The sequence below is a fragment of the Peromyscus maniculatus genome, chromosome 3 (assembly GCF_049852395.1).
Source record: "Peromyscus maniculatus bairdii isolate BWxNUB_F1_BW_parent chromosome 3, HU_Pman_BW_mat_3.1, whole genome shotgun sequence".
In the NCBI taxonomy this organism is placed as follows: Eukaryota; Metazoa; Chordata; class Mammalia; order Rodentia; family Cricetidae; genus Peromyscus; species Peromyscus maniculatus.
In genome coordinates, this window is record NC_134854.1 from 166,986,334 (window position 1) to 167,005,123 (window position 18,790).

The window sequence follows — 18,790 nt, forward strand, 5'->3', positions numbered from 1 at the left end:
TTGCCCAATCATTTATTTAAAGATGCAACACTTTCCAGCAGTGTAGTGAACTCTACTTTAGAACTATTAGTGGAACATAGGCACTGAGGTAATGACGTTCTCATGTCAGAAGTAACATAAATGACTCTTCTAGAAATTTTGAGTTTGTTTAACTACAAATGTATTTTCTTGTCAATAGTTTTTATACCCAAATACAATATCATTGAAATAGGTATGTAAGTTGAACTTAAAATAGATGTTAAAAATAGGCAATAGCATCTTTAAATACTTGCAGTGAGTTAATGAACACAATTATTTAAAGTGGCAAACACTAATAAACAAGCTTAGTAGCTTGTTTTGGGCATTATCTACTAACAGAGAGAACAGACTACAGTGTCAGGTCCAAGAAGCCAGCTGCCTGCTGCCTTCCCACCAAGTCTCTCACTTACAACTCAGGTATAAACTAGAGTTTGTTACACTATTTTACTTGTTCACTGCCTCTCATCAAGTCATTGTAAATGGTCTCCTGGAACTCCTAGTAAAGAATCAGCCAATGAAGTTGGGAGGACATGAAAAATGAAAAGCTAAGATTTCTTATGCAATTTAGTATCCATGGGATAATGGCAAAAGAACTGAAAACAAGGCTGGGTAATATGAGTCACATCTGTGATCCTAGCATTAGGGAGGCTGAGGCAGGAGGATCACATGTTTCAAATCAGTATGGACTATAAAGTGAAACCCTGTCTCAAAAATAAGGAGCAAAAAAGAAGAAATTGAAACTGGATTCCAAGAAAGTCACCATGAATTTTAGGTAAGAGTAGTCACTGTACAGACTCAATTTTAGTAACAATTCATTTAAAGCTTGTTATGACCAGGCGTTTTGCTGGTCCTGACAACTTAATGACAATATGAATAGAGTGACAGATTCCTAAGAAAATCCACTGCTGAAACTATATATTCTCATCCATGGCTCTTTCCCTGAAGAGTACTAAATTAACTGGAAGCCATGAGATATTTTCCATTAGTCAGACCTACTACCTATCAACATCTTCACATTTAGGTGGGTAAGAATGAAAGTATGGAAATAAAAGATCCACTCAAATATACAAAGTAAAATCTAATAACACAGCTCTCAGGAAAAGAATCACAGATAAATAATTTAAAATACAGATTTTGATAAAAATAATAAGAACATAGTTCTTAAAAACCTCACATGACATGTTCTTATTAGAAATAGTAACAATACAAACATTTGTTCTGTGATCCTTTCTTTTTGATTCTCAGTATTTACTAACCTGTTCAAAGACACTGAATGTGGGCTAGCAAGACAAAATATGATACAGGGAGAAAAAGTAAAGGTTCAATTAAAGCGAATAAGGAATATCAAGCAAATAATTAAAAAGTACAGAAGAGCTCTCAGAACTGCATACCTTCATAGGAATATTTGTGATGGTTGTTGAAGCCAAGTCAAAATGTTGCTGGACTAGAACATTCAACTTGGTAGCAAGATGCCGCCCAGCTCGGACACTGTGGACTTCACTCGTCAAAACCGGGGACAACTGCAGGAAAGTACCCAAGAGAGATAACCCACAGAACATTACTTTTAGTACTGAGTGGCTTTTTACAATGTGTGTGTGTGGGGTGGGGGTGTAAAAGCTAGCCAGGGTAATTATTTCATCAGTGAAGGTTCATCTGTAACATATATAATCTGATTACTATACTACAAGCCAGGAACTATGTAAGCCATTGGTACGGCCACAGTACAGACAGTCACTGCCCTCTGAAAACCTAGACTGGAACCATTCACTAAATATAAATGCATATTTTTTAACTTCTGCTTATTGATATGCAAATAGAGTTGAAATGACATAGCGCTACTGTAAGAAAAATAATTCAATCTATAGAGAACAAAACCCACAGATAAAAATTAAGAAGGATCATGGAAATCACCACAAATATCTGGCTTCATTACCAGTAAGAGGTAAGGCAGCAAAAAGTATTGGTAAACTAAAGCAGGGCATGGTGATGCACTCCTTTAATCCCAGCACCCAATAGGCAGAGGCAGGCAGATAGGATACACAGAGAAACCCTGTCTCAAAAAAAAAAAACAAAAAAACAAAAAAAACCAAAGTATAATAAACTAACAAAATTTTATACATTCCAAGGCAATAATAATACAATTAATTTTTTTAGTTACTAAAAAGGAAAACCAACATATTATATCATTAAGAGGCATAAAATAATCAAGAAACCATCTAAAGTATGACAAGAGTCAACAACTTGAAAGTATCACTTAAATAATTCAAAGACTAAAGTAATAGTGGACATGGTTAAATTAAAAATACAAAATAGAACATTAGCAGATACTACTATACATTTACTATAATTACATAAATGGATAGATTTACATTTCTAAATACAGACTACCAATAAAGGTGTGATATGAATACACTTACTAACCAACAAAATTATCTTTTCATTTAAAATGTCTTTATTTCTTTTTTAAAGTAAAAGTTGGAAAGTAGGTTTTCCCTGAACATATAGGTTGGTTTCTTTGTTATCAGAGATTATTTTATTAGAATGTACTGTTTTCTCAAAATGGGTAAAAATTAAAGTTACTGAGTAGTTAAAATTCACAGATCAGAATAAAGTTTATGGACTTGCAACACATTATACTAGATTAATGCCAATGATGAAGCAAAACAGGAGACACTTATATGTCCGACATAGAGGTTTGTTTTCAGACATTCAAATACTTTCTTGGCAGAAAGACACAGCAATGTGATCAGTAGCTGCTGTCATTTTCAGCACTGCTTAACCCTAACTCAGCCGTCTCTGCCTGCAGTGCTTCTACACTTACTTCTTTTTTAGGACGGTCAGACACAAGGCTATCTTCACCAACGGGGTAGGTGTGAATCAAGACCAACTCACAGTTTTGAATCTGCATGAGACTTAAAAAAAACTTTCACTTAAAATATTAGAACAGACATTGTAAAGAATTCAGGCAAGCAAACTACTTCAATCTCATCATAATAAACAGCGTATGACTCTAGACAGATAATGTATGACCATGACCAGACACTACTGCTAACACTCTGAGCTAAGCAGTTACATGGTATACAATTGTTGTGTTTGTATAAATACTTATCGATTACACAAGTTTAAATGAAATGTGAAACTTTTCTCTGTGTAGTTAAATAATACAAACACTGACGGTGGGTGCCAGAGCCATGTACCAGGGCCCTGCTTTCAACCGAAGTCACTGAGGCAATTCTGCTACTGCTGCCACTACCAGAACCGAGTTCAGAAAAAGCCTTTCTGTGGAGTAAGAAACTGTACAAAGCAGAGAGGTACCCAATTATGTGACAATCTTTGCATAATAAAAATCTGTTTAAAACTGAGAAATAACAATAAAGATAAAGACCTTATAATTTTCTACAATTATCACAAAGAAAATGAGTATCTGTATATTGAATTTCTTTCCTTTTTTTTTTAAGGACAAAAATCAGGCAATACTAATCATTACCTATAAATGATTACTTCTAAGAATATAAGACTAAAAAATTTCTGCTATGTTTTAAAACTGTATTTTTTCTTATTTATGGGAGGGAGCACATTGTGCACATGTGAAGGCCAGAGAGTAACTTCCTGGGAAGTGTCTCCTTCTACCATCTAGGTTCTGAATTCATACTGTCAGACTTGGAACCTATTCTGCCATCCTTTAGGAAGTAAAGAGAGGCCAGAAAATAAATAACCAGTCATGTCTATGTGACAACTTCATAAAAGTCCCAGAGATAAAGGGCTCAAGGACTGTCTTAGGTTTCCATAGCTGTGAAGAGACACCATGACCATGGCAACTCTTATAAAGAAAACATTGAACTGGGGTGGCTTGCTTAGTTTCAGAGGTTCAGTCCATTATCATCATGACAGGGAGCATGGCAGCATACAGGCAGACATGATGGTGGCTATATCTTGGCTTGTACTGATGTGAACTGAGATACTGGGTGGTATCCTGAGCATAGTAAATCCCAAAGCCTGCCCCCACAGTGACACGCTTCCTCAAACAAGGACATGCACACTCCAACAAAACCACACCTCCTAATAGTGCCACTCCCTATGAGATAATGGGGGCCACTTACATTCAAACTACCACAGGGATCTTCTGTAACATGAACATATCCACACACTGTGAAGACAGCACATTAATCTCTCAGGAGTAAAAACGCCTGCACTCAGGACTTTCCCTGCTTCATCGGTATCCTACATAACACACCAGCACTCCCCGTGTTCACAGCAAACTGTCAAACATGGGGCTGCGGGAACACCTGTTAACCAGTTAGCAAGTCAGCCTGACACTGGCTTCTGAGAGGGTAGGAGAGGTATGTGATTCTGAGGAACTGAGCTCTTCATCTGTAGGGGCTGTAATAACCCCACAGAGCTGATGTCTTAACTGCAGGACACCCAGATGCTATCCATACAGTGCCAGGACTGTTTGGTGCAGGAAAAAAAAATCCAACACTTTTGATCATCCCTAAATACTACTATGAGTATAAAGCAAGAATGTTTTCTTTCTCAACTGTTATTATTTAAAAATAAATTCACACAATGCAATGAGCTGCTACATTTTGAACTGGTAAATAATGAGTAATGACATCCACAATCAAAACAAATATGCATTATAAATTTATGTATTATTTTATCATTCTGAGCACCTTTCTTGTGAGAAGAAAGTAATATTCTAAAATGTAAGGAAAATGAAAAAAATTCTGATCAAACTTATAGTTTTAAGCTAATTTATTAAGTAAGAAAAATCAAGGAAATGCTACCAAACACAAAAAATTACTGCAAATAAATATGAAATATACATCATGTGAAGTTAAAGACAGTTATTTCATCTACAAATTATACTCACTGATCTGAATTTGCAGCAAGCTTGTTATGCTCATGAATTGTTTCCTGGACACAGTCTTCGAGCATCCGTACGTGACTATCACTATGTTATTAAAGAGAGAAAAAGGAACAAGCAGTAAGAAAACGTCAAAGCCACTATTCAGCTGCGGTATGCTGACACTGGCATTTAAAATTACTTCAGCAGGCCTGGAGGGAGTGCTCGGAGGTTAAGTGCAAGTACCACTCTTGCAGATGGCCTCAGTTTGGTCCCCAGCACCCAACCAAATCTAGCAGCTCACAACCGCCTGTAACTTGCCTTCTAGCCTCTGTGGCACCTGTACTCATGTGCACAAGACCCACGTACAGACACATACGTACACATAATTTTAAAAATTTACTTCAGCAAAGACTATCTTGAGCATAATATCAAACTATTAGATTAAAAAAAATCAGTGAAGAAAAAAAGTCTCATCAATTTACATAATAATCTAAACAATTTTCACCAAGATGATTTTTTGTGAGACAGTTTTGCGCTGTAGCCCTGGCCGGCCTAGAACTCATTCATTACCTTGGCTACATTGGCCTCAAACTCAGAGTGATCTTCTGACCCCTGCCGCCCAAGTACTAGGATTACAGGTATGCATGAACATATGCAGCTCATCAAGATGAATTTTCATTTAGAAGTGAATAAGCCCAATCTCAATATTAAAGGCAAATAATAATAATAAAAAAAAACAGAGAAATCCACTTGCATATTCTTACATCTTTATAGGCTACTCACACTTTGTAAAATAAAAACATAATCACTGTGATTAACAACCCACCTTTTTGCATTTGTAATGCAGATTATCCGTCCTCTATTCCCAACTCGTTCTGCATTCTCCATGAGTAAAGTGCGCGCCTCATGTTGGTACTCAGTAATTTTGCAAAGGGTCTCCACTGCTGCAACAAGCCCATGCAGAATGCTACAGCACTCTGGATCTGCCCGAGGGTTAGGGGGGCCCACAGTAGCCAGTGCTGCCATGAGCTAAGCAAAGGGAGAAACAACCATGTTGACAATATGACACATTAGACAAAAACATACCGAGAAAACTACTTAAAAAGCTTCTTTAAAAGGGGCTGGAGAGATGGCTCAGCAATTATGAGCACTGGCTGCTCTCCCAAAGGACCCAGGTTCAATTCCCAACACCCACATAACAGCTCACAACTGTCTGGAACTCCAGTTCCAAGGGATCCAACACGCTCACACAGACATACATGGCAGAGCACCAATGTACATAAAATAAAAATAAATAATTTACATATATACATATGGATACAAACTCCCATAACAAAATACTAGCAAGCCAAATCTAACAACATGCACACACAAAATCATACACCATGACAATGGAAGATTTCTATCAAGAATGAAAGTTAATTTAGTATCAAATGGGGAAGGGGAGGGGACAGAGGTTGTGAGAGAGAATACAGGCAGGGAGAGACAGAATTACAGCATATTTTCAGGGTAATATAACCCAATACAGTAGAAAACTTTCTAAAATATAGACATATATGAAGGAGATCTAAGTGAAATCTCCGAATAATGGGGAAGACAGAGTCTCAAGTGGCCATCTCTTGTCACCAAATAAAGCTTCCAGTACCAGGACTGAGTTACATCTAATTGTCTGCCAAAGGGGCCCCATGGGAATCCCCAAACAACCCAGGCTGTTGCCAAGACTATAGGTTACTACTGTCCACAAACTGATGACGAGGCCCCATTGCTGAAGACAACACCTACACAACTCACTGAACATGGGTATGTCGAGCTGGTGCCTACAGAGCCTTCACCCCTACATTCTAACACCTTTAGTGCAGGAAGGTACTCTGCATGTTCTCAAAACACCAAGATCCTTTATCTACAGTGTTGTCCTACCTGCAAAATAGGCTAGGATAATGGTGGCACAAAGCTTGCAGAAATCTATAACTGATTTGACTTAAGGCCCATTCCATGAGCTGGAACCCTTAGCTGATATTGCTTATGTGACCAAGAACCTGAGACTAGAAAAATCAGGGACCTAGGGTAAAACCAAATAGTGGTCTAGAAATATGTAGTGATAAATGACTCATAATGGTATTCTGCTATACTCATAGATTAATGCCTTGTTCATCCATCATCAAAGAAGCTTCCTCTGGATAGATAGGAACAAATACAGAGACCCACAGGCAGACACTGCACAGGAAATGAAAGACCTTGGAACACTGTGGTGGTTTGAATAAAAATGGCCACTACAGGCCCATAGGGAGTGGCACTTTTAGGAGGTGTGGCCTTGTTGAAAGAAGTGTGTCACTGGGGGAGGTGGGCTTTGAGGTTTCAGAAACTCAATCCAGGTCTAGTGTCTCACTGTCTCTTCCTGTTGCCTGTGAATCCAGAGGTAAAACCCTCAGCTACCTCTCCAGCACTTGCATGCCACCATGCTTCCCACCATGGCAATAATGGACTAAACCTCTGAACTGTAAGCCAACCCCAATTAAAGATTTTGCTTTATAAGAGTTGTCATGGTCATGGCATCTAGTCACAATAATAAAACCCTAAGACACACACTCAGTCCTAAATGGGATGTCTTTAACTATTCCCCTCAGAGGTCAGGGAACCCCTTGAAAAAGGAGGTAGAAAGAGTGTAAGATCCAGAGGGGATAGAGGACACCAGGGAAACAAGACCCCCTAACTCAACATGAGCAAAGCTCATATGAACTCACAGAGACTGAGGCAGCATGCACAGGGCCTGCATGAGTCTGCACCAGGTCCTCTGTGTTTATATTTTAGTTTCCAGATTAGTGTTTTTATGAGATTCCTGAATGAGTGAACAAGTAGGTCCCTGATTTTTGTGCGTTCTCTTGGTCTCTTTTCCTTCTGATGGTTTGTCTTATCCAACTTCAATGTAATAGGTTTTTAAAAATCTTATTACATTTCATTTTGTTATATATTAAAAAAAATCAATCAACAAATGAAAACCTAGTCACTAGTGTAAAGGTTAACAATTGAACTGTCATTTATACATGCTTAGAGAGGGAAAATCAGTTTTCTCCAATGGAGTGACACTAGATATATCAACCATTCCAGGACATTCCTCATGATCAGGAGTAACTAGTTGACCAACATATAATGGACTCCACAGTTTTTTGTGTGCTTTTATTTGGTTGCTGTTTGGTGGTTTGTTATTGTTGTTGCTTGTTTTGGGTGGTATTTTATTTTACTTTATTGGTTTTGGGGAGGGTTTGCTGTTGTATTGGGTTTTTGTTTGTTTTTTGAGAAAGAAATAAAAGTTGGGTGGGTATTGAGGGGGAGAGGATCTGGAAGGACTTGGGGTAGAAAGAATAGGATCAACATATATTTAAATTTAAAAATTGTTTTATTTTATTATTATTATTATTATTATTTTTTTTTTTTTTTTTTGGTTTTTCGAGACAGGGTTTCTCTGTGTAGCTTTGCGCCTTTCCTGGAACTCACTTGGTAGCCCAGGCTGGCCTCGAACTCACAGAGATCCACCTGGCTCTGCCTCCCGAGTGCTGGGATTAAAAGCGTGTGCCACCACCGCCCGGCTTAAAAATTGTTTTAAATAATAAAAAATAAAATAAAAGGGAAAAGAAAGTTAACTTAGCATAAAAACAAAGCTAACGTAAGACACATTACCAATAAAATCAAACCCCCATTCACTGCTGGAAGGAGGTAAAAGGTGCAGCTTGACTGTCAAACAGCTTGATACAGGTTACCAAATCACCAACCAATTCCACTCTTGAGTGTGTATCAAAAACAAAAAATGAGAAAGGGGTCATCATTTTCACATGAAAACCATATACAGGTGTCGCAGCAGGATTATTCATAACAGATGCAAATGTCCAATGCCTGACAGATAAACAAAATGAGGTACACATCTACCCAATACTGGTTAAAAAAAAAAAAAAAGAATGAAGAGAGCTAGAAAGAAGGTTCAGTACTTTTGCTACCTAATGAATCAAGCATGACAACCTGGGTTCAATGCAGAACCATGTAAAGATGGAGAGAAAGGACTCCATAAAGCTGTCCTGAGTTCCACATAAATACACAAACACACATCATGCACACACACAATTAAAAAAAAGTATAAACATCACCATGGATGTCTTCAGGCAAGCTTTATTTCCTAGATATTTCCAATATATCACCACAAAGTGGTTTTGGACTAAAAAGAATGTTAAACATTGTTACCGGATTTGAACATTACACAAGGTACACATGTGCTAAACATCGCTTTGTACTGCGTTTGCACACGTCATTTTTATGTCACATAGAAACCTTCACAGGGTTCAAGGGAGCCAGAGCGATTCAGCTTTAGCATAAAAATAAGAAAGGAGGGCTGCTAAATGGCTCAGTAGGGAAAGGAGCTTTCTGCTAAGCCTGACAATTTGAGTTCGATCCCCGGGACCCACATAGTAGAAGGAAAAGGAGAACTGCTTCATAAGGTAATTTTACATACATAAAGACAATATACTGTACATACTTTTTAAAGCTAAGATAGTTTATTTATTTGTTCATTTGTTTGTTTATTTAGGTCTCAGGGAACCCAAGCTAGGCTCAAACTCTATGCAGCTGAGGACAACCTTGACATCAGAACCTGCTGCCTTCAACTCCTGCGCTAAGATTGCAGGCATTCTCCCCACACTGGGCTTTATGCTGTGCTACAGATGTGAATGCCGGGCTTCAGCCTACTATGGAAGTGGAGCTGTTCAGAAGGACACTGGCTCAGCTCTCTTCAACTACTACAAACAGGTTTTAGCACCACTAATCCAGAGAGGAAATGAAAAGTGGGCAGTGCTTTAACAAACGACTTGTACTTATTATGGTTTAGGTCAAAACAGCCGCCCAGGCTCTTATGTCTGAACACTTGGACCCCAGCTGGTGGCACCTTTTTCAAGGCTGTGAATCATTTGGGTCTAGGTGCCCACAAAGCAAATGTAAGCCACTTAACACGGGGCTTTGAGGGGTACTGCCTGGCCCTGCTTCTGGTCTCCCTCTCAGCCTCCTGATCTGCCAACCTCACATTCCCACACAAACAGCTCCAAACAGGGCTGCCCCACCACTGTGCCTCCTCTGAAACTGAAGCAAAGGAAAGCCTGCCTCCCTCCCGATGCTGCTCCTGACTGGTATTTTGTCACAGCCCTGAACAGGAAAAGTAATGCACAAGCTTATGAAGCACATGTAAGGTGCACATGTACGGAATCAGATGGAAAAATTAATTAGATGGACAATGTCTATTTAAAAAAGCTCAGTGGTAGAGCACTTGCCTAGCAAGTGCAAGGCCCTGGGTTCAGTCCTCAGCTCTGGAAGAAAAAAAAAAAGAAAAGAAAAGAAAAAAGTAACCAAAAGAAAGAAAAGTATATTTATAAACTACTATATAGCCCAGTAATATAGGAAAAGCTTAACAAGTATTGGTTTATAAGAGGGGATGATATATTTCCTTGAGAATGCAGCAGAAATAAAACTCTGGAGTCAGATATGGATTGAAATTCTGTTCAGCCTTTTATTAACTATGTGACCCTGGTCAATCTCTTCTGGCCCTTTTCCTCACCTAACCTGAAAATAAAAATAATAATAGAACCTGTTCCACAACAGTGGCACTCTCAAGCTTTATTTAACAGACAACAATAAGACCCAAATTCCTGCAGTGTGACCATTTTTTTTTTTTTCTGTAAAAACCACATATACAGGCTAGAGATGTGTGCCACAATGGAAAGACTGTAGGTCTTGGGCTCTGTGCCTGCATGGGGAAGGAATTATAGCAGAGAATGTCTAAAGTCCCTCCAACCTAAATATTTACAACCAGCTGACTTTACTCCCTATTCATGAGGATTTCTGACAACTACTTGTGATAAGAAGAACCAAAGCACAATGTACTACATCCACTTTATACAAAAACATCTTGAACATCAGTGATTTGCTAGAGTTGCCCTCATAGTAGTTTCTTCCTGATATACTCACAACTTCAGAGTGTTGAAGGAGGTACTAAAGAAGGGTTCCTCCCAACACTGGACATTCATGTACTTTTGCTTGACTGGGTATGTTGGGTTTGGTTTTTTTGAGACAGCATCTGTCATAGCCCAGGCTATCCTCAACCTCACTATGTAGTCTAGATTATCTTGAACTCCTGACCCTCCCTGCCTATTCCTCCTGAATGATGGGATTATAGGACTGAGCCATCATGCCCAGCAACTTCTCTTCCGGTCATATACTATGGGATCTACCGCAGAGGTGCAGAAAAGAAGGCCTATGCAAATGTGTGCTCATTTTTATTCACACAGTTAGACAGGCTCCAACGTTTTTTCATGATACTTCCTGAAAGACAGTGAATACTAAAAATATTCTGGAGAGGTAAAAGTATAAAGCCAAGCCAATAAAAACCCTATTTCTTCAGTGACTTATCTCAAAACAATGACAAGTTAGACATGCTTACAGTTTAAACGACTAATCACAAATATTTAAGACCAAACATTGTGATAAGCAATTTTTCTTCTTCCTTCCTTTCTTCTTTTCTTTCTTTGGCTTTCAAGACAAGGTTTCTCTGGGTAGCCCTTGTTGTCCTGGATCTTACTCTGGAGACCAGGCTGGCCTAGTGGCCTAGAACTCACAGAGATCTGCCTGCTTCTGCCTTTCGAAAGCTAGGATTAAAAGCATGCACTACCACTGCCCAGCCAGATAAACACATTTTTTTTTTAAAGTGATCTATTAAACTCACCTTGGAAGGGATTACTTCCATTGAAGAACACCCATTAACAGAAAAAAAAATTTAAATGAATTAATTCAAATGGTGTATTCAAATATTTCACTAATCCCTTTCTCTCATGTTGTTCATATGCATTAGTGAAGGATTTAGTAGACTGACATCTTCTATCCAAACTAAACAATAGCAGGAAACAAAGCTACCAGAAACTCAATGTTCTTAAATAATAGATGATAAACTTAATAAATTTAGCCTAAATTTATCTGTGCTCCCTCCACTAAGACCACAGTAAAGTAACCTTTAAAAAGCATAAATCTACCAGTCCTGATGGGGCAGGCATCTAATACTAGCTAATGGAGGTGAGGCATAAATCCAACATCTGAAACATCTACAAAGGGGATCCAGTTCATGGTACAGTGCTTGTCTAGCATGCAGGAAACCATAGGTTTAATCCCCAAGAACACTCCTATCACCACCACAATAAAAAAAAGCACAAAATCCACAGATAAAAGGAGATAACAGACAAGTAAGAGCAATATGAGAAATGTCAATGAGAATTATAAAAATGAAAAAATGGCAATGAGCAGAACAGGACTGAACAAGCTCAAGTCTAGGTATCTACAGGGGAAAAGACAAGATGATGATACACTCTATAAAACCTGAGAGACATTTCAGAGTAGGAAGCTGCTGTGTAATAATCCCTTTGTACACTGTGAAGATTTGTCGCTGTAATTGGTTTAATAAACAAGCTGAACAAAATAAGGTTAGGCAGGAGAGCCAAAATGAGAATGCTGGGAAGGAGAAGGGCAGAGTCTGGAGTTGCCAGCTAGACACAAAGGGCGCAGGAGATGAAATTGCCATGCTAATAAAGGTACTGCCACATGGCAGAGCATAATAAGGAATATGGGTTAACTTAAAAATGTAAAAGCTAGTTAGTAATAAGCCTGAGCTATTGTCCAACAATTATAGTTAATATAAGCCTCAGTGTGTTTATTTGAGAACGGCTACGGGACAGAAAAACTCTGCCTACAGGAGGCACCAAGCATCACACAAATCAAGGTTGAGGAAGGTGCTGAAAAACGTACACATAGCCTGAACTCAGTACACAGCACACTTTGACTCAGACCCTAACCCATTAATGAATTACCTTTCCCACATCACCACACACAGAGAATCACATGTACCACACATGTACACCACTGAGCATAGCAGAATATAAGGGCAAAGCCCTGAACTAGCACTGCCCAACAGAGCTTTACGAAAGGTTGCATATGTTCCTTGTTTGTCCTATGCCATACAGGAACCACTATCTACCTGCGGCTTACTAAGCATCTACAAAAGACTGGCAAAGACTACAAAAGAACTATAATTTCAATTTTAAGTTACCACACAAAGCCAAAACTATCCTTAGATAACAAAGTACTGGATTAAATGTAGCAAGATTAAACACTCTCAGAGTCCACCTGTGAGTGGCAGAACCTGACAGTGAGGTGCACAGCACACAGGTAAAACAGTGGAGTGCCTTATCTGGAGACCTTGCTTGCAGGGTTATAAAGAGATGATCTGTTGACTGACATTTTGAGGATCCTTAAGAAAAACAACTGCCTTATACCACAGTGAAGCCCAGTCAGGAATATCTATCCACAGCTGAGGATCTTCTAACCCACTGGTCAGTGACTTGCTGATAAACAGGACTGTACAGCCACAGTTCAGCAGGCATTTAGGTAAAGACTCAACATGGAAAGAACTCTGGGAACATAAAGATCAAAACTGATCTTCAAATAAACCCTAACAACCTCCATTTTTAAAATACATATACAACCATAAAACAAGAGAAGACTGACAAAAAGGGCATAATTAGAGAACAAGGATAAGCTCTTGGAAATTAAAATACAGTCAAATAATTTCCAAATAAGAGTTACAAGTTCAAATAGTCAAATAATACAGGTGCTCGATAAGAAAATGACTTTAGGCCGGGCGGTGGTGGCGCACGCCTTTAATCCCAGCACTCGGGAGGCAGAGCCAGGCGGATCTCTGTGAGTTTGAGGCCAGCCTGGTCTATAGAGTGAGTTCCAGGAAAGACACAAAGCTACACAGAGAAACCCTGTCTCGAAAAACCAAAAAAAAAAAAAAAAAAAAATGACTTTAATCTAGGAAGTCCAACACCCTACTAATAGATATTCTAGAAAAACACAGAACACAGACACAAGAACAATATCAAAGATACAACTCAGAATTTTCTCTGAACTAAAGAATGTAAGGTCCAATCTAGCACATGAGAAAGACCCAGTAAGGCGCATCACTGAACACCTTCAGAATATAAATGAGGAAAGAAAAGATTCTGAAAGCGTTCAGAAATTAAATGACACTGGACTTCTACAGCAGCATCAACAGAAGCCTGAACACAGTGGAGTGAGACACAATTCTGAGAAAGTATTACCTCTATATTCAAACTATCGACAAAAAGAACCATGTTACATGAACTGTGGAGGCCACACTCTACCAGAAAAATGATCACAAAGAGGAAACGATGTGATATGGGAAGCAGTAGAGCACGGTGTCATGCAGTCAGTGCAGACTGGGCTTCAGGAAACTGCTGAATTATCTGATACATTTGAGGAAAAAGAAATACAAAGAAGCTTTGAGAGATGTGAGCAACAACAGGTATATAGGGAGGAAAAGGAGATGATAAATTCTACAAATAAATAATCATAAACAATATTTGGCATAGCAGTGAACAACACTTTAATGCAAATGTAGAATTCTAAACAAAAATTCTGATATAACAATTAGAAAAAACAAGGGAAAGGCATGAGTGGGGATGAATCTTAGTAAATCATCACTAACAATCAGGATAAAGTTTAAAACTAAGAACTCAATAAACAAAACGTGTTATATAGAAATTACATTTAACATGTAAATTAAAACCAGGAACTAGAGCTGAGATTTGCTTGGAGTGAGTGGGACAAAGAGCTGTTTTTCTTTTCACATAACTTGGGATTTTAAAACTCTGCAAAGATACAGGAATTTTTTTTTTTTTTTTTTAAGTAATCATTCTTATAAAGTTTTACCACATTTAGATAGTTTTCAAAACCTAAGCATACCTCCTGTAAGTTTTGGTCTTCTTGAGTCCAAGAATTTAAAACATGTGCTCCCGAGTCACTCACAATGAAATTCACCTAATAGATATTAAAGAAACAATTAGTATTCAACTCTAATTTCACTCAGTTGCCATCACATTGTAAAATAACACACAATTCCTAACACTGGCAACTATCTGATTCATTCATTCTGAAAGTGTGAATGTCTAGTACATGTAGCTGCTATTCAGCACTGAGTATAAGGGAATGCAGTAATAGATAAAACAGTTCTGTCACACATGGAGAATGTCTGGGGTAGAAAATGTGGTAAAGCAGTGTAGGAAGAACACAAGCAAATAAATGAAGTGGAAACTTTCAGCGAACAGTACATGCTATGAGAAACAACTTGGTTCACTACTCAAGATCAGGTGGTAAAAGATGGGCTCTCGACAGAGGCAGCAACGGAGAGGACTACAAATCGACTATTGAACCAGTCATAGAGGAAGCCAGGGATAGATGAGTCCAAGTAAGCAACAGAGAATGCAAAGGCCTTTAAATTGAAATGCACACCCAAAAAGGAAAATCCAGAATAAGCAGAGGGTTTGGAGATAAGCCTGAAGAAATAGGCAGAGCACTGAAAGCCATCAAGGCACTGACAGCCAAATAATGGACACGAACTCTATTCTTTTCTTCCCCTCAGTGAAACACAAACTTAAAAAGTACTGTAAGTGATGAAAGTACAGGGCACTAGTGTAACGCTTGCCTAGCAGGCAGTGTTAGGTTGGATCCTAGCACCACAAAACAAAGCCCTATCTGGTAAGATGAAGACCTTTGCCAACAAAGGACCTGACCTGCTGGGTCCCAGCTCAGGCTGCTGCAAATAAAATGGAATACTTGCCATCTACTTGCAGCTAATCCTGAACCATTTAAAATACCGAAACCCAAAGGTAACTCTAATATTTGGAATCTTTGTCAAATGTCAATGTCTCTTCTTACTGATTAAAACAGCAACAACAACAAAATTTTTAGCTTTTTGGAACTCATAAGGTGGCACATGTCTTTAATCCCAGCACTTGACAGGCAGAAGGAGGTGGATCTCTGAGTCTGAGGTCAGCCTGGTCTATGGAGTGAGTTCTTGGACAGCCAGGGCTACAAAATAATAACTCGCAACATTCCTTCCACTTGAGATACCAGTTGTTCTCAAAGTTTAGTGTCTGCTCCATACTTGTTACAAATATTTTATATATAGCCTAGCATGCATAGTACTTACCTCACTGGACTGTTAGATAGACCAGTAAATATAAAGTATAAGTATAACTATAAAGCACTTAGGAACCCACCTAGAACTTATAAGTGCTCAGTATTCTTTAGCCATCATTACTGCTAGCCATAATTAAATACTCTACAATATTAATCATAAAGGGCAATTCTGCATAATTTTTAACTATACAGTTAAAATCTACAGTAAATCCACATAACTTTTTACATAATTAAATACATTCCAAGTCATTATTTTGTTCATAACACTCACCAGCTTTTTGAAAGGAAATATGTCATACATTATTCTACAATATTCCATGGAAGATTCTACTGAGCAAGTCCATAAGGATTTAGAGATGGGAGCCAAAGGGATGATTCCTTGGGTCCTATTCTTCACAAGCATATCAAACTCTACATGCTGTCTGCATGACTCTGCCATGTACGGGCAGTGATCCACAACAAACACCGTCTTATGAGATTCAGAAAAAATCTTCATTTTGTTTTAATCTGTTAAAGGACAAACATACTAGTCAAATGTTGATACATAACATTTATCACTTGGGTGTGTTTTCCTCAAGATTTGGTGGGGAGCCTAAGTTCCAAGAATTCTGTCCAACAAAGGGCAAGGTTATGGTGCCAGTTCAAGGGATGAGCTATATCGAACTATGCAGTCAATTTACCAGACAAAATGAGTCCATAACTTTTTTCTTTCACAAAGTACTTAAAATAGAAGAAAACATCTGTACACATTATCTGTATTTGATTCCTATTACCTATATATCACAGATCAATTCTTCAAATACATTTATGCGCCTCCTTGCTAGGGGCTGAGGGAAAATCCACAGGAAAAGACTGACAGTCAAGTACAACCCCAAATAACACACATCTCTTAAGGCAACCGCACACTGGGTCTTCCCATGAGCCCAAACCCTCATCCTCCTCAGGCAACTTGCAAAACACCTTAGTAATTCACCGTGTATCCCAAAACAAACAGATGCTGAGGAGGAAACACTCCTGAAACTTTTTCTTACAAACACAGAACATGTGGTGCACTCCCCTGCTTCGCTCATAAAATCTTACACAGAACAGACAAAAAAAATCCACATTCTGAAAGCACATGGGAAGCAGAACACGAGTGTGCACGGGAACAACCATCCTAACGGTCCCACTACTATCTCTGCCGCTCTGCAACGCACCGCCCTCCACGCAAAAGTCCCTCTCAGCACCTCCTGCACACCTGGCTGGAGGTGGGGGGGCGGTGCACAAGGGGAGCGGACAGGGAAGCCCTCGGCATCGAGGTTCGCTTACTTTCGAGCCTGGTCCTGCAGTGAACGAACGAAGGCTGAGGGAGAAGGCTGAGGAGGGTGGGTGGGGAGTCGGTGCACAGCCGGAGTCTGGTACCACCACTGGCAGAGGGCTGCCCCGCTCATCTCCCAACACACCGGCTTCCTAAACGCAGGAGCGCGCGCATGCGCGTGCACGCACAAGAGCGCACTCGGGCTGGCGCGTGCGCACGGCGCTCTCGCACGGCCCCGCCATCTTCCCTTCCCCTCCGAGGAGAGGCCGAACCGGAAGAGGGCGGAGCTAGTGAATGGGGGGGGGAAATGCCTTCAAAGATGGTCGCCAGTTGGGACCGTTGGGAAGAATGGCCAGGACGGCCTGAGAGGATCCCCAAAGCAAAACACTAGCCGCGGCCCGGAGCAAGCCGGCCTCGGCTCTGCGGAAGCGGAGCGCAGCCCCTAACCTCTCCTCCGCTTCCAACCCGCCCGTAGTCCCTGGGAAACCACGCGAGAGTTCCGAGCCGCCGAGCAGAAGCTTGAGAGCAGGACGGGGGGCGGAGCGAGGCGGGGCCTGCCCCCGCCCCGCCCCTCTGCCAATCGGCGGCGAGCCGCTAGCCGGGGGTGGGGGAAGAGAACACGGGAGTCGGCGGAAGTCTCGCGAGGCCTGTCGCTCCGCCGCGGCTGCCGGTCGCGGAGGCTCTGGACCGGCGCGGAATGGGGCCGAGGCGCGCGGGCTGCCGCTGCGAGCCGCCGCCGTGTGTGCAGCGCTGTGCGTCTTCTCGCTGAGCGGGCGCGGCGAGGGCGCGGACACTGCCCCTGGGCGCCGGGGTCCCGCGGGTCCTTGTCGCCGCTGACGGCTGAGCGGGGCTGAAGCCGCGGGAGTGGAATAGCACGCGTGGGCGAGTCCCCGAGCCCGGCTCCCTCTCTCCGTGCTCCCGCTGAGCTCCGGTCGGGACCCGAGGTACGGAAGTTCCACGAACACCCCAAGCCCTCACTCACCGCAGGGCACCCCTTCCGGGTTTGTTGTCTTCCGGCCCCGGCCACTCGGGAGCTCCGTGGGCGGTGGCGGGAGGGACTTGTCACTTGAGTTTACCTCCGCACACTGGACCGTGTTTGCGACTCGGACTCAGCCACAGCCCTAAGGGAGCCGCCGGAATTGTTTTAATCCTGCAGTGCCCTTGCAAATTCTGTTCCAAGTTGAAGAACTGGTTTTCTTCAGAAAGGTGTCCGTAAGCTCCGAGTGTGTGCATCCCACCCTTTTTCAAGAACAGTGCAATTCTCTGCTTTCAGGTGATGCGTGTGGACAGGATGCTTGTGTGTATATGTGATCCGCAGACCTTTCTTTATCCCATTCTGAGGTTTTCTTTGAAAGACGCATGTTTTTATATTGCTACTTCCATGGTCAGCCACTAATTAACAAGAGCGAGGACTCTCTCTTTTTTTCCCCGCTTTTCTTCTGTATTCCGACCCTGATCGGCAGTGTCCACGCTCCTTTCCAGACCACGGACCTCAGAATTGTCTGAGGTTCTGTGTTCCACTCACCCCACCCCAGGTTATTTCTTCT

At 40.8% G+C, this 18,790-nt stretch overlaps 2 protein-coding genes across 8 annotated transcripts in view; one reads left to right on the forward strand and one right to left on the reverse strand.

The window, feature by feature from the left end:
* The window catches only part of Ints13 (integrator complex subunit 13), a 32,226-nt gene extending 14,395 nt beyond the window's left edge, over positions 1–17,831 (reverse strand). For 3 of the 4 annotated variants that reach the window (XM_006986631.4, XM_016005159.3, XM_016005158.3), the window contains exons 1-7: positions 17,255–17,460; positions 16,218–16,453; positions 14,711–14,785; positions 5,694–5,896; positions 4,892–4,972; positions 2,840–2,930; positions 1,410–1,538 (exon numbers count right to left, since the gene is read on the reverse strand). In XM_006986631.4, coding sequence (XP_006986693.1) covers positions 1,410–1,538; positions 2,840–2,930; positions 4,892–4,972; positions 5,694–5,896; positions 14,711–14,785; positions 16,218–16,442 — 804 coding nt within the window. In that variant the 5' untranslated portion in view covers positions 16,443–16,453; positions 17,255–17,460. Of the gene's footprint in view, positions 1–1,409; positions 1,539–2,839; positions 2,931–4,891; positions 4,973–5,693; positions 5,897–14,710; positions 14,786–16,217; positions 16,454–17,254 lie in introns of all 4 variants that reach the window. The other variant, XM_006986632.4, reaches the window with a different exon arrangement.
* Positions 17,832–18,047: 216 nt separating this feature from the next.
* The window catches only part of Fgfr1op2 (FGFR1 oncogene partner 2), a 43,411-nt gene continuing 42,668 nt past the window's right edge, over positions 18,048–18,790 (forward strand). For all 4 annotated transcript variants that reach the window (XM_076568309.1, XM_076568310.1, XM_006986633.3 and 1 more), the window contains exon 1: positions 18,048–18,187. The gene's annotated coding sequence lies outside the window, so the exon portion shown is untranslated. The remainder of the gene's footprint in view (positions 18,188–18,790) is intronic.